This window comes from Pundamilia nyererei, unplaced genomic scaffold (genome assembly GCF_000239375.1).
Source record: "Pundamilia nyererei isolate P.nyererei 1_Seehausen unplaced genomic scaffold, PunNye1.0 scaffold00003, whole genome shotgun sequence".
Classification (NCBI taxonomy): Eukaryota; Metazoa; Chordata; class Actinopteri; order Cichliformes; family Cichlidae; genus Pundamilia; species Pundamilia nyererei.
This window is the reverse complement of record NW_005187404.1, coordinates 4,815,602-4,832,206: the sequence shown is the minus strand read 5'-3', so window position 1 is coordinate 4,832,206 and position 16,605 is coordinate 4,815,602. Positions and strand designations below refer to the sequence as shown.

The window sequence follows — 16,605 nt, the reverse complement described above, 5'->3', positions numbered from 1 at the left end:
TGTGTGTGTGTGTGTGTGTGTGTGTGTGTGTGTGTGTGTGCGTGTGTGTGAGAGAGAGAGAGAATGTTCTGGCATCTAAAGATCACATGTGACAGAACCACTGAGCAGCACAGCCACAGGCCCCAGAAACGTCTGCACTGAAATAAATTAGATCTAATGCTCATCATGTCATCACATCATTAATTTAGTCTTTCGTGGGGTTTACAGGTGACAAATTATGATTGGGGTAAATGTGGCATCACTGTCGAAGCAATAATCAAAGCCCTGCAGTGCAGACTGTTATAAAGTGGCATTCTCTCGAGCCTCATCGATTAAACTCTGGGAACTTGAGCAATTTTGGCTTATGTTACAACCTCAGGTTCTTACCATAAAATGCACTCAGTCATATCAAATGCGTGGCTTGAAGCTGTGTGACAGACTCATGACTAGACGGCTGTAAACTGTGTTAGCAGCTGGTTTCAAGCCTCGGCGAGTGAGTGAGTCACTCCCAGTTATCAGGCTCCTGAGGAAATGTAGCCGACACAGTCACAATAATGTGCGCTCCTAAGTGAATGTTTTAGCATTTGTTTTAGTTAAAGAGCTTAAATGAAACTAATAATGTCCAGACTGAACTACTGGAATATTAACATGAGAGTAGCATGTGGACTTATAGCCCTATAAATTCAAGTTTAGGTCTCCATGCTCAGTGCAAGCGTATGAAAATGTATCTGCACTGCTCCCATTTCTGCCGATACATCCTCCCACACGCACTTTTCTCTTGACGAGCGCCTCTCTTTCTCTCTCCCAGACTTCCCCTTTGCCATCTCGTTAAGTGTGACCTTGGGCAGCATGACTGAGCAAATGCATGTGATGATTTGTGGTTGTGCAAGTGCGCGCGTGCGGTCTTGTACTTGATTGACGAGCCTTTGCTCATAGCCATCTCTTTGGTCTCGTACTCCAGCAGCAGTTCCTCCAGCGCAGCAGCATTTTCTGAAGCAAGCACACATATACACATTTAGCTATAATGCCAGCTACTCAAACTATAGATCAGAGTAATTAAACACCTCCTGCCTGTGAAAATGTAATTCAGGAGTTTATTAGAAGTGCATAAATAAGGTGGATGTAATTGATGCAGGAAACTTGGAGAGGAAAGCCAAGCTACTGTGTATATCTTGGGCCAATTGGGCCATTTATCACTTTAGTAGTAATAAGCTGCGGACAAAGCTGAAACTCTCATTTGCTGTTTATTATAATTTTTAGGCTACTTGCCATCTGTTAAATAAATGCACAAATTATATGCGATGTCACTGTTAGTATTTACCTTTCTTCTCGGTAATGAGGCGAACCAGAACACTGATGGTGTCTTCATTCAGGTCATCGGATATGTAGGGACAGCTGTTACCTAAGGTAAGGCAGAAGCAATGTTAATAAACAGAGATTTTCCAGTATTGTTTATGTATGTACTGCTTTTATTGCACTGCTTGTCACTTTTAACACTGTTCAAGGGACACTCTGATTGATACGGGTGGATGTAGATGGCCCCCTGCCACTCACCATCCCATAATAGTACAGCATAGTGAGGCAGCTGAGTGGAGAGCAATGACGATAAAGGGGAGAGAGGGAGATTCGCTCACTCAGCAGTTATGCGTTGTTCAGCACTGCTGAGCTGTGTGTGTGTGTGTGTGTGTGTGTGTGTGTGTGTGTGTATGTGTGTGTGTGTGATGTACCAGGCCCACAGTACCAGATGACAATGCGTATGTGTGTGTGTTAAAGAGCACAATGTGACAATATAGATGCCAAATGCGACTGTGCATGCGTATTTCTGTCTTTCTTGCATAAGCAGCATTAGGCTGTTGTTGGACCGTAACAATAGCTCTGTCTCCACAGTGCCTGTTGCTACGCGAGCATAACAGCATCAGTTTCACGGGGTGGCAGTTGTTCTCGTCTCTTTAATACTCCAACAAAGTCACAGCCTGATATCAAGTTTCACGTTTAATAGTGGAAATACCTTCTACGTCTACTTATGCCTTTATTGGTTGTTCTACTTCTTGTCTTTGTCCTACCACGTCTACGATTCACTGATTGTCTTCCATCTGTGCCCTGCTTCCTTACCCGTATTCCACATTTTAGTCCATTATGTAGTTCTGGTTGGTATCTACTTTACATTTTTTTAATGTTTCTTTTTTTGATTAGTTATCTGTTTAAACGTTTCCCCCATGTCAGCATTTTGGTCTTTTTTTCTTTAGAACAATGAATAGCATTACAGTCTAACTCCTCACCAGGGGCAGATCTAATGGATAACAAGCCTTCAATACATAAATTACAGTACATCACGGCAGCACACGAGTCTCAGTTTGCTTAATAATCATCATAAGTTTAGGCTTATGATTAAAAAAAATTATGTTTGCATCTAGGTTTACTGTAAATGCAGCAGTTCTGTGTTAACGGTCAACAGCTCACTTCTACCTTTTCCTGTGTGCACTCATGCTTGAGCAACTGCAGAGTTGCATCTACTGTAGCATCAACCCTGCATTTGCCCTTTCTGTTCCCCCCTCAGATTTTAAGGTCGATGCATTCTCCAGTGAAGCAAACTGTGCTCAGTCCTGCATAGTCAGAGTTGCCACCGCAGCATCTGATTTTAGCCCTGCCGAGCTAAGCTTGGCCTTGCTACCGCCATGGGTATTTCCTCTCAGATGGAATGATGGGAAAAAGTGCTGGAGTAAGAAGTTCCTCTAACCTTAGGCCAGTCAGGACTACAGTGTGCAGACAGGTAAGTGCACTGCGACAATGATTGTTACATAACAAGAAGAGAGCTGTCATTGCTTTATATGCAGCCTCTTACTGTACCTAACTTCTTCTGCATCATCAGCCCTTAAAGTATGAGTCGAATGTGGCAATGATGGTGATTAGAGGTCTTATATTGAAGTTGGAATTCTTCCTCATGCATGAGGTCTTCTGCTAATCATCACTGAGGACCTCATACATGAACCTCTGTTATCTGCTTTATGTCCTAACGAGATTGTTCACTTGCATGCTTTCTGCATGCTTTTTCATGCTTTTTGCAAAATGCAAAATTAAAAAGCAAATCACTATCCACTATCCCAGCATACAGATTTTCATGCCAACACTGCAATCTATATAAAAATGAATTACCTGTTTATTTTAAAAATGGATAGAGGAAGAAAAAAGGACAGAGAATAACCCAGAGAATCAAGGAGAGAGGGCAGAGGACAAGGAAGGACAGGAGAAATGAAGAGACCGACATAAACAGTGAGTCGAGGTACCCGATTGAATTATTGATCTAGCTGGGAAAGGAGAGATGAATTGATAGTATCGTGTTCAGATGAGAAGAGAGGGGCATGTTAGAGAGGCAGGAAACCGGATCAATGGAGAGCAGAAGGAATGATGAAATAGCAGAAGAGGGATGGAGTTCAGGGAGTTTCCCTTCAGGTGCAAGAAGGGCTTAAATTTCACAACAAGATGCAAAGAGAGAAAGAAACCAAGGTGATGCTAAAACAAATAGGCAGAGAGCACAGAGAGCACCGACTGTTGCTTTGACCCCTGGCTATTCTCATGCGCGCATGCATTCCTCCATAGATCACCCTGGCCTCCACTACACAGGCGTAGCTACATAGGCTGCTACAGCTGTAAACTTCTCATCCTCCTATGAGGGCACATAAAAATGCAAAAAGAACCACTAATAGAAGGAGTAAGTGAGCGAAAAATAACCATTTGTTTGCATGCTGTAGCTAAGGTGGCAGAGCAGGTTAGCCACTAAGGTCGAAGGTCGGTGGTTCGATCTCAGGCTGCCTCCTGGCTGCCAAATATCCTTGGGCAAGATACTAACCCCATGTTTGCCTACTGGTGGTGGTCAGAGGGCCCGGTGGCGCCAGTGTCCGGCAGCCTCGCCTCTGTCAGTGCGCCCCAGGGCAGCTGTGGCTACAATGTAGCTTGCCATTGCCGGTGTGTGAATGTGTGTGTGAATGGGTGAATGACTGAATGTAGTGTGAAGCGCTTTGGGGTCCTTAGGGACTAGAAAAGCGCTATACAAATGCAGGCCATTTACCATGTTTGCAGTTATGGAAAACGCTGTAAATGAAACAACAGGTGTTGCACAAACACTTGACGTGAGGCATGCTGTCACACAGTCGGATCTGCCGAGGGTGCAGCTGCGCTCTGACGCTCCCGATTCCATGCAGGTTTCCTAAGAGCCTTGCACCATCAGGTGAGCGAAGGAAAAGCCAGCTTAGCCTTTAAGTCTGCTTATTTATCTGCACCAAATGGCTGTAACAAACTGCGTGTCGTGTATGCTGTCTGGCTGCTGCAGAACTTGTGCAACAGTGGATTCTAATAAATTAAAACACAAAGTAGGTTACTGTAGAGTGTGGCAAGCTCACTCCAGCTCATTAGTGTGTGTGGTTTGTTTCATAAATGCAGGTTAGCAATCTGGTTATCTAGAAAAGTACAATCTGTAAAAGTAGAACTGATTATTACTCCACATTCTTCACAGCATCTTTTCACCACCACCCCCCAAAAACCCTAAACAAAACACTTTTTATGCGTTTTGTGACACAATTGAATAAAATAAAAGCTGCCTGGAGGTGTGTGCCTGCCATGTGACCTTTTACAGAAAACTAGAAACCTAGTAGGTACAGTACATCCAGTACAATAGAAGCATAAAGGAAAGAAATGAGTGCATTTCTCAGTTGCGTGCACAGAGAAAGAGGAAGAAAGACGTTGCCTAAGTGAGTACTCTCTTAAAGGGCTAATTTGGCTCACAGGGTGAAAAAAATACATTTAAGCACTTCAAACAAGATTATGCAAACAACAGAGAATGGGTATGGTAACTTATACAACCTTTCTCTTGGATTAATTTCTACGTCTCTTTCAATTAACGCCCCTCCCCTCTGTATCTTTTTCTTCTCCTGCCCTCCCTGACTCTTTTTATGCTTTCTGCGTTGACGCAAGTCCGTTTCTCTGACGTTGGCGGGCGAAGAGGTTGACGAGAATGCCCCACTTTACCTTTTCAAATAGGAGCATTACATTAAAACAATACCTGCTTAGCTAATTACAGCATGTAATGTCCCCTGTGAGGTCAAAGTTCAAAGCAGCTAAGATGAGAAAAAGAAATAAAACAGCCTCACACATGGACTCGCGTGCAGTTACATAAAAAACATATGGGGACTGAGTGCACATGCAAAGGCGCTGCCCTTTGAGCTGGGCTGGTTTCACTCTTGACAGGGAAACTTGACCACATCGTGTGCATGCCAAGTGTGCTAATTTGGCATTTTTATGGTCAAACGCGACAACAGCCTGAACTTAAATGCAACTTTCCTATTTTGCTCCCATTATTGTGATTTTCTCTCAGCAGCCTTCCCATCTCTCACCTTCTTTCTGCGGTGTTGCAGTCTCTTCATCTCCTCCCTCCTTCTCACCGGTGCAGCGGTATCCCTTTTTCTTTAGGATGTTGCAGATGAGGATACCCAGCAGGCCCATCACACAGAAGACGGGCACTAGGGCAAACACGGCGTACTCTGCTGTCTTTTCCTCAGTGCTGCGCACCACTGTGCTGTTGGCCGGTCCTCCTGCTCCACCAGACTGACCGTTACCCACATTACGGACCACTCTGACATGCAACCCTTCTGAGAGGAAAGAGGGGAAGAAGAGCGAAAAACATCAGAGAAGTAGGCAGCGTGATAGCAGAAATCAGTTCACTAAAAGCAAGTTCAGACACGGTAATCTGCAGAAGCGTGCTTACTTTTCACGCAGGGACTTTGGGTGGAAACTTGCCCAGCGGCAGAGGAGTGAAACCTGTGAATGGATGAAAAAGAACCAAAAAGAGCCTAATTAGAGAGATGGATGAAGAGAAAAACACGAGGGGCTGTGTAACAGTGAAAGAATGAATCAGCGGTTTTGGCTTGTGGCATGTTATGTCCAGTGGTGCCTGTTCTTGATGTTACCCGCCCATTGTGGTGAATGACACACTGTGTTTGTCCCTGCGTGTGTGTGTGTGTGTGTGACAGTTTTCTTGCTTTTTTGAGACAGAGAAAATTGCAGGACTTAATTTAGAACAAATAAAAGTTTATGAGTTACAATATTGAATGAAAGCCGCGTTATTGTCCACCCTGTGGTTGGATAGACCTCTTTGTGGACTAGCAAGCATACAGGTAGACCACCACAAACTCAGGCCATGAGTTCTCACCCAGTCAGACAGTGACCACAGACGGCGTCAGAGGTCCCGTTGCCAGAGGATGCAAGCTTTCGGCCGAGGATCTTACAGGAGGTGTGTGGACGGCAAACCTCAGAGTCCAGTGCGTCTGAAAAGGTTCCAGCTGGGCACACCTGGCAATGCACTTCTTCAGCTGGACTCTGGATCTGCCCACAAGCCTGAGAAGAAAAGAAAAAGTCTAAAGTCAGGCAAAAGAGGCTTAAAGAGAAAACGTAGCATCCCTGTGGCGTTGTAGAGTTGATGGGTAGCAAAGAGCTGAACGTTTTAATTTGAAATCCTGCTTCTGTGTTAACTAGAAATAAAATAAAGATTTGCAGCACTTATAAGACTCAGCCAATATTTATGGATTCATGAGAAGAACAACTTCATTTTTGACAACTGCAGTGACCAAATACACAGACTATAATGTAATGGAGGAGATGAAAATGTGATTTGAACATAAACTGCAGGTGGCTGCTCAGGCGGAGGGAGTTGAATAAGTAATTTAACGAGCTGTGGAAATGTATTGGGTCCAATATGTTTTAAAGCTCTACACTATTTCACATCGAGCGAAACTCCACTTTCTGTCAGAGTAAAGAAGTTTAACTACACATTTAATCCCTGAGATATATTAATATAAGATAAAGAAGTGTGTAAAATTACAGGAAAGGTTGTCCCATATTTCTAAGACATAAAGTACTGGTTGAGTGATGAAAATGTTCTTTATAGTAGACAGTGAAAAGCAGGAACTTTTCTGTTATTTAATTGTTATCTATTACTTAACTACTTTGGTGTAGTATGAATGGCTGTGAGGGGAGTCTTTATTAGCAGGAAAAGCTGCAAAACTTTAAATAACGCAGCTAAAAGTCCAAAAATCGATGCCTTCCTTCATATTTTGCACAGCTGTCTAGTCTAGTTTGACACCCCTGCTCTACACTATAGAAATTAAAGACAAATGTTGCCTACTGAAACAAGCATATTTATAGCAGTTAAGGAGGTGAAAGTGTTAAAATATATAATAAACAATACAAATGTTATTAAAATATTAAAATGTTGTCTCACCTTGGAAGGCTCCTGGCCTGCCGGGCATTGCAGACACGCACACCCTTTCCCACACCGAGACTGCACCGCTGCAGTCCCTCCACAGCCAAACAGCTGGAAGACACAGAAACACACTCGTGAATCAGAAGAAGTGCGCACACGTGTGGATACACTCTTCTTCTTACACAACAGAGCTCACAAAGCATGCGCATATTTACCGCGAGGAGGACAATAGCTGAGCAGCAAAGGTGGTTCCTCATCTTCTTCAATGTATTCGTCTATGTACATATGATCTAAAGAAAGAACAGGCGAGGGGTTAATAATAAAACATGATCAGTTCACGAGGATTTATGAGATTTTAAATGCTGTAAACAAAAACAAAAAAAGGGTGCCGGCACTTTTCCCAGCCTGATATGGAAAAATACGACACGTCAAAACTGACGACCTTACAGCACTTTCCATTATGTCACACAGCGCGCAGGCATGCACACTCACACAAAACCGCAGGAGTTCACACGGCGTGAAAACACCTGAGTCACTTATCCGGAGCAAAAGCGTGGCTCCTGCGATCGGGAGGTAAGGAGCAGGTGTGAATCCTGTAAATATCATTTATCGTGAATCATGTCCTCTTTATGCACAGCAGGGTACAAACCGAGGATTTTCTGTTGCTATTTCTTTTAGCACTGATTAATTTTGCACCGCATTCATTAGATAACACGTGCTGCCCCTGCGATGGGCATTTCCCTTTATTCAGAAGAGTTTTCAAACAACCATGCAATCAAAGCTAAGTGACGCATTGTGACGGTGGAGGGTAAAATGAGGATGACTGCACTGCTTTATTTAGCAGATATTTTTAAGAAGCTTAGGAATAAATGAAAGGGTCTTTGTGCCACAGGTGACTGTTGCATGGTAGCAAGTCAGTGTCATCCCCTCTGCAGTATCTGTACCTGAAAAACATCTGACAACAGCTCATTTGAAACTACATCAATATAGTCCACCTAAATTTATATAAAACCTCACAGTGCAGACTGAGGAAAACTTTGACTTGAGCCCATTTATCAACTCTTCTATGCAAACTTATTGGTTTGTCAGCTGCAATTATAGTATTCTGACACTCCGGCCAAAGTCTGCTGTATTGTCAACTTTTAAATACTGCTGAGAAGCCAAACTCTTGCACTCGTCTTTCTGATCTGCTTGACTGACTGTGATAAATTGAATGAATTCCACTGAATACATATTATAGAAACAAATGCATTTTTGAGACTAACTTTTCAAAACTCACCATAAAAATATACAGAAATATTATGTGGTGATGTGTTACTACGCAACTGACAAAAAAAGGATTTGTTGCCACAGTTGTGGGGGCTGTGAATTCACACCGGGCTAGGATTAGGTGAGGATCCATAGCCTGTTACATGCAGCAGATTCATACATGATAATTCTTTGTATATATCAGACTATTTCTTGGAAATCTAAATATCAGATGTGCATGTAGTGACACTCTGTTGCATGCCAAAGACTGATTTAGTCTTTTTTCTCAGAAATGAGAAGGTGGAACTTGCAGACAGAATGTCTCTGAACGGGCTTGTAAAACAGCCACTGACAAAAGCAAAAACATAAGAAGCGTTTAGAATGTGCAAATCAAAAAAATAAAGGGGAAAAGGACACGCAGTGGAAAGGACGAGAAATAAGTGCAGGAGAAAGAGATATTGGGGAAAGATGGAGGCTGTAAAAGTGAAAAGGGTAATGGGAGGGAGAGGAGAAAAGCAAAGCTGAATACTTACCCCAGACTTCCAGTGGACTGACACAGTTGCTGTGGCAACTCAGTAGGGATGCTGTGTGTGCTGCTACAAATGCTGAGTCAGGGCCAAAGTCAAACTGCCTTACTTTCTTTTAACTGTGCAAAAGTTGCTGCAAAAATGCTCGATTAAACACCCTGAGCTCGGTGGAACTTTGAAAAGTCGCTTAAAAAGGAAAAACTAGAAAGTTTAAGACTCTGAAAAGCTGTTAAACACTTAGATAGTTAAACAAGTTAGAGAAGTAACAGAAAACTCAGCCGCATACACACACAGACACACACAGACACAACACACACACAACTCTGTGAAGCTGAATGAAAAGTCCAGTGTACCTGCCTGTGTCTTATAGTGCCACTCTGACCACAGACACACCCCTGACAGCCTCAGGACATGCCCCTCCTGCATGTGTGTGTGTATGTGTCTGAGTGGGTGTCTGAGTGTGTAGGTGCGTGTGTGTGTGTGTGTGTGTGTGTGGGTGACCGCTCCAAGGCACCACTTCACCTTCGACCACACATGAAAACATTTCAAACATTAGTTGGAAAATAAATGAACCGCTTAAACCCACTCACTGGTCAGGACACACATGTGTACACACATCACACACACACGTATCAGTAAGCGTGTGCTGAAGGTATCATTTAACAGGGTTTGTACACCTGATGTATGCACATAAGAACCATGTATTACCATATATGTTAAAACCACATATGCAGATAACACACACAAACACACATACACATATGGAAAGCCATAATAGCCATGCCTTATACAAACAAGAAAATAAAACATGTAATGAGTTTATGATTTTGGTCCGGCGAGGTGCCTCATGGCAATGACAGGCTTCCGAGGCATAATTTTAGGGGGGAAGAGAGAGATAAAGCGAGGACAGAGAAACCACTAGCTTATAAAAAAACACGGCGGGGCTGAAGGGCAAGGGCCGATCTGGTCGAACAGGAAGAGAAGAGCGAAAGAGAGAGGGATGGAAAGAGGAGAAAGTGGCAGGGAGTGACACTGCTAAAACCTCAGCCTGATAGCATGATATATATAGAAGCATTTGTTAAAATGCCATACAGACCAGAGCAAGAGGCTAATTACAAGTCACACATGCACACATACTGTATATGTGCACTCAGACACACATGCAAACATGCGCTTGTGCGCACACATAGCCGAACAAGGGGAAAAAATGATCAATAAAACGACAATGATAGAGAGAGCAAAACAAAAACGGGACCTGCAATTAAGTACCTCCTTTTTTTGGAAAGTGTCAAGTAACAAACTGGATCGAGCTGGAGGGGTAGAGGAATGTGAGGACTTCCACAGAGAACCTCACTTGACCTCTAGAAATGAAGCAAATGTGCTTTAAGTGCAGCAGGGAAAGGTGAAGTTGATCCTTTAGATTGATGAGATGCATATGCTTTCAAATGATGGCTCCATAGGGTTTCAACGTTAAATAAAACCTCTTTTTAAAAAAAGCTTTGATGAGAGATCAAGCATTTCCTAAAAGTTATTTTTCTGTTAAGTAACATTTAATTGTTTCTCACTGGTCGGGTAAGTGCAATAATACTTAAGCTACAGTGTCACTGCATGTGCTGAGTGTGTGCAGCAGGGCCATGTGCACGGAAACTGTAATTAAAATACAAAATGATGTCCATAAAGGATGTTCAAAATGAGCCTAACCGCTGCCTTTAGAAGTCAACCGTTCACAGCCAGACAATCCAAGCTTGCAATGTCTGCATGTGATGCTTTTGCATTTAAATCCTCTTTGACTCTGGATTTCTTCTCAAAACCACTACAGTAGGGACCGCCAACACGTGGGACTTCCACTGGAGCTACAGGCACGAGTGCCTTCAAATAACCATTTTCTTGTTTGCTGGTACTTCTCAGGCTCATGGCATTGGAGAACTTTTCAGTGTATTTTAAAGAAACTTGTTCTCGGGAAGAACTTTACATTTCATGTCACTGATTTTCAGCAAAGCAGCAGAGAACAATGCCATCCATCAATCCATCCATAAGTCCATCCATCATCTTGGTGGCAGCAGCCTAAGCAGGGTGTTTCAGCCATCCTTCTCCCCAGCAACACGTTACTCCTTGGGGCATTGAGAGGCGTTTCCAGGCCAAATGAAACATATAATCTTGTCAGCAGGTTCTGGGGTCCCCTCCCAGCTGGGTGTGTCTGAAAAACCTCAAAGTGAGGTACCCAGGAGACATCATAGCAGTGGCTTTACTCTGGGATCCCTCCGGATATCCAAGTTTCTCACCCTATCCCTATGGCTGAGTCCAGCTGAACTATGGCGATGACTCATTTTGGTTGTTTGTATTTGCAACCTTACTTTACTGAATCGTCACCCTGATCTCATGACCATAGATGGGTTAAAATGTACGTTGACTGGTAAAACGAAAGCTTCGCCTTCCAGCCCAGTTCTCTTGTTTCTTGTCCAGTACAATACTTGCATATTAATCCACCAGCGGAACCAGTTTCTCCGCTTGAATACGATCCTAAGTCATGTCTGTGTAAGGTTCTCAGTCATCCAGGTCATGTTAGTCTAAATAGCTTGAAAAAAGGGTGGTTTAAGTGTTTGGTTTAAGTGTTCTGGACTTATTTAAGTGCTTTGAAGATGTTTTGGCTTTCATACAAGAGATTTCTTCAATTCTAAAACCAAAAAGTGGAGAGTCGCCAGTATTGAAACCCTAGTGAGGGTTGTACCTTTGAAGGTGTTCCTTTGACTATTAATCGTGTACCTCATCACATGAGTCAGGGCGTGAAAATAGGCATGGGTCATTACTGCCAGAGGTTTCGGGTGGAACCACTGTGAGACCTTGCCCCATTCCATCATGTGATCTATTGAAGTCACATAAGTCACATCCTCAGATGCTTGAACATCTGCATTTCGGAAAGCATCTTTCTGCCAACCCAGAGGGAGCACTCTACTATTTTCTAGTCGGGAACCATAGTCTCAGACTTGGAGGTGCTGAATGTCTTTCCAAACATTTCACACTCAGCTGCAAATCATTCCAGTGTTCGCTAAAGGTCATGCTCCAACAAAGCCAGCAGAAACACTCCATCTCCAAAAAGCATGGATGCTATTTCAAGGCACAAACAAGGCTCAAACACACACTCTCCTCAACCTGTCTATGTTTTTAGATCCTGTCTGGCAATATCAAAACAGGATCAGAGACAAGGGAAAAAACTCACAAGAAGACCAGATTAAGAACGACCGGGTATTCCTCTTCATTTTGAATTCTTCTGTTTCAGCCTTACCAGAATCCACATTCTTACCTTTGATTTGCACAGCTATTGTTATAAAATACCATTTTATTAATAAAAAAAAAACTATAAAAGGAAATAAAATGACAAATACCAATGTAAACTGACAGCTTCTTAACAAACCCTAACATTTGCTAACTCCCTAAATTGAAGACCCTGTGATAAGAAAAGCAGTGGGCAGCTGTCATCATAACTCACTAGAAGTCTATTCATAGACAATGTAAAACTTGAACATAGTTCAACACTGGGAAAATAAAACCAATCCAAAAGTCTATCTGCAGGTGATGGCTGTAGTTGTCCTATAGAAGTCTACGAGAAACTAGCTAAAAACTAAATCCATCCATCCATTCGCTTCCACTTATCCTTTTCAGGGTGGCGGGGGGCGCTGGAGCCTATCCCAGCTGTCTTAGGGCGAGAGGCGGGGTACAGCCTGGACAGGTCGCCAGTCTGTCACAGGGCTAACACATAGACACAGACAACCATTCACACTGACCTTCAGTCCTGCATTCACACCTATGGGCAGTTTAGTGTTTTCAATCAACCTATCCCCACTAACTGCATGTCTTTGGACTGTGGGAGGAAGCTGGAGTACCCAGGGAGAACCCACGCAAACACGGGGAGAACATGCAAACTCCGCACAGAAAGACCCCACCCTGATGGTGGAATTGAACTCAGGACCTTCTTGCTGTGAGGCAATTCATTAACCAATGAGCAAGCAGTTTCACCCTCCATATCACATCATGATGGCGGATACGAAAACGCTCATCTAGAGGATCCCGAACGAGTCTTCAGAAACTACTGGATCACATCATAGTAGCCACACCTTTTTATACTTATGAGTTTATTATATCATATTCATTAAATCCACCCCAGATTTTTGATTCAGTTTTTTAATCTGTTTTTAATTTTCAGATCTTTTTCACAAGTGGTGGAAGTTGCTTAGTTGTAGCCCAGGATAATTGTTGCATGGTGACGGAAAAGAGGGACTATGTAGTTGATTTACTATGCATGCTGATTCCTGTGGCAACGTTCTATATTTTGTAAAAAAAAAAAAATTAAAAAATTATAAAACTACGAATTACATTAAAAAAAAAATCCAAAACAAATCTTACCAGTGCAATAACAACATCATCATTATTATTATTTCCTTTTTAAGCAAGTCAGGTATCTGACTCAAACATTCATCTTCATCTACCTCATCATTAACTATTGTGTTAATTAGGTGGCTGTTTAAAAGAGTCACCTGGAGAGATCCCATTAGCCTCTGTGTTTGCATGTGATATGTAATTAGTCTGTAGCTACTGGTCAACACACCAGTAAACACTCACAGTCATGTCATAGCTAACTTCTAGTTGCTTTCTGGTCTGTAATTGCAGTTTCTTGGTTATATCGCTCCGATATGATAACCCTGCTTGCACGCATGTGACAGCCATGTGCTCGGGCTTGGAGGCTGCAGTCAGATGGATATTGTAATGAAAAAAAAGAGGGAGAGGGGACAAGAGCGTAGGAAGAGAGGGAGGATATAACAGGACATTAGCACCTCTAAGAATATCCCTGCAAACACAACAAAGACGCCAACGCGACGCCAACACCCGGAGTGCTTTCGTCATTTTATGTGAACGGGCGAAAACAACAAAACAGGATAACAATTAAAAAAGAAAAACACCTCAAAGGAAAGGGAGAGGAGAGCGATGACTTTTTCTAAACTTTGTAAAACAGTAATTACCCCAAAGCCTGCACGCTGTTGTTTCACACATACAAATAACAAGTTACGAAAACGTCAGATGACCAGTCACATGCTCTGCTCGGTTCTGAAAATAGCAATAATAAAGAAGTAATGGCGAAGGCATGACAAAAACATGGCTGTTATTCTCTTCTGTGGTGGTTTTGGAGGCGAGGACCAGTTAAATGTGTTGGAGAGCTTTTTCTGGCTCCTTGATGTCATGCTGCAGCTCAGCTGAGAAATCCTTCAGGATGAAGCTGTGAAGGAAGGAAAAAACCACAAAAGAGGAAACACAAGAATGAGTGGAACTCCTCGCCTTTCAGGCAGAGGTGACTGAGCAGCGCCTGAGATCACAGGTAAACCGAGTCGAAGCCACCATGTTATTGGCTTCCAAACAATGAGCCAGGATTTTGGTCAGGCATGGGACTCTATTTAATTTTTCTGTGAAAAGTCTAGACACACAAGAACGGCCCAGTCATGCTGACAGATCTGGCACGTTTGAGTTATTTAACAGTGGTGTTCCCTGGCAACGATGAGTAATCGCTAAAGCTTTATCAATTGGTTGTTACATGAAATGCCATTCCAGTAATAGCTCTTGGAATGAAAAAAAAAGCAGTAAACAGCTGTCCAAACTGATACTTCACTTTAGTTTGTAGGCTTTTCTTTTCTAGATTTCAAGTTCTCCACCCCTTTGTTTACCTGTTTTTTAGCAGTCTAGCATCCACAGTTTCAAGACATCGTTTTCAAATTTTGTGTAACGATAGATACCAATAACAATTTGTTTTTGCCATAATGGTTGCAAACGGTGGCTAGCATTGCTGCCTCACAGCAAGAAGGTCCTGAGTTCAATTCCACCATCAGGCCAGGGTCTTTCTGTGTGGAGTTTGCATGGGTTCTCCCCGGGTACTCTGGCTTCCTCCCACGGTCCAAAAACATGCAGTTAGTGGGGATGGGTTAATTGGTAACTCTATATTGCCAATAGGTGTGAATGCAGGAGTGACTGTGAGTGCGAATGGTTGCCTGTGTCTATGTGTTAGCCCTGCAACAGACTGGCAACCTGTCCAGGGTGTACCCCGCCTCTCGCGCTAAGACATGTAGGATAGGCTCCACCCCATCTGCAACCCTGAAAAAAGCTAAGTGGAAGCGAATGGATGGATGGTTGCATTGATTTGCTAAAATAATAGTATTCTGTTAGTCTAAATAAGCTTAATTAGCGTAAATTGAAGACTCAGTTTGTTTAATATGCTATCCCTGTAATGCCTGAACCATGAAATAACTGCAAGAAAATATTAGTATAAGTAGTATAAGTATTATTGAATCTTCTGACAACAAATTTATATATATGAGTTTTAATTTGGATCATATTTGCACATTTTTGTGCAATTCATTACCATCAAATGTATCATGCAATTTCTTTAAGAGGGGGAAAAAAAACTCACTGATGATGTCGAGGTCTCAAAAATGCATGTACCAAAGTTACAAAGTAACTTATTATATTCATGTTTTTTATATACATTTCATTTTATTTTATTTTTTTTCTTTGATTAAACGTTATTTTATTTACCAATGCATTAAAATACAGTTTCAGACATAATTACAAATTTGTGAAATGGGACTCCCCAAAATCTGCTTTTACAAATAGGTAACCAAACACCCAAATGCAAAACATGCAAATATAAATATTCACAGGATCCCGTGGTATGGTCACATAAACCCAATCACACAATGGCGCATTAAAATACTAGCATAAATGAATTAAAATGTGAACTTCACAAAATAAAGATTTGGGGAATCCTATCCGTAGAGCGTTTGGATCAATCATGTTTTAGTTGCAGCTGTTGTTGGAAGCTAACACTTAACATTTTGTAGCACTTTCACACTGATTCTAGATCTGTGAACCTTTGCAGGTCACACTAAAACATCTCTTTGGTTTAAAACTAAAACTCACTTTGGTTTGTTATCAAATGAATAAATCAAGCCTGGATTTGTTTGGTGTCTTTAACCCTCTCTGTTCCAAGGGCACCATAACAGAACTGACTCTACACTCTGTCCCAGTTGTATATTATTACGGTACATAATCCTGTTAAGCAAGTGCACTTTTTTCAAATTTAAAGGTCATATATCCTCGATTAAAACTTACTCACCAATGTGAATACTGGGAGTAACTGAACACATGGACCAATGTGGTTTATTGAGGTTTCATGCAGTATTCCCACCAAAAATCAGACTCAGTGGACTGACGTATTTATTATTTACTGTGGCAACAGGCACAGTTGGCCTAAAATAACACATTAGTTAACAATAATAAACCTATTAGTTTTAAATAATGGATTTGGGAATTATTAACACCGAGTTAGACAATAACCCTAAAATGCTTGCTGTTGACCAGGTTAGACATTGTCGTTGACCGGGTCAGGTTTAGCTTTTCACCACCACTGAGTTGCTTTGTGCTAAAGAAAACCAAAAAACAAACAAACGTGTGAACTGAATGAAAAAGGTTGGCAGTTAAAGAATTGTGTCTTTTTTATTAATCAGCTATTGGTTCAAAATATTTCCAGATATCCTTCCTTTGCTCTGCAGGTGCGAT

At 42.1% G+C, this 16,605-nt stretch overlaps 1 protein-coding gene across 2 annotated transcripts in view; it reads right to left on the bottom strand.

The window, feature by feature from the left end:
- relt (RELT TNF receptor) overlaps window positions 1-16,605 on the bottom strand; it is a 28,897-nt gene that overhangs the window by 2,898 nt on the left and 9,394 nt on the right. The window contains exons 2-8 of one of the 2 annotated variants that reach the window (XM_005720741.2): window positions 7,447-7,521; window positions 7,250-7,342; window positions 6,182-6,366; window positions 5,738-5,790; window positions 5,367-5,621; window positions 1,301-1,381; window positions 891-969 (exon numbers count right to left, since the gene is read on the bottom strand). In XM_005720741.2, the coding sequence (XP_005720798.1) occupies window positions 891-969; window positions 1,301-1,381; window positions 5,367-5,621; window positions 5,738-5,790; window positions 6,182-6,366; window positions 7,250-7,342; window positions 7,447-7,488 (788 nt within the window). In that variant the 5' untranslated portion in view covers window positions 7,489-7,521. The remainder of the gene's footprint in view (window positions 1-890; window positions 970-1,300; window positions 1,382-5,366; window positions 5,622-5,737; window positions 5,791-6,181; window positions 6,367-7,249; window positions 7,343-7,446; window positions 7,522-16,605) is intronic. The other variant, XM_005720742.2, reaches the window with a different exon arrangement.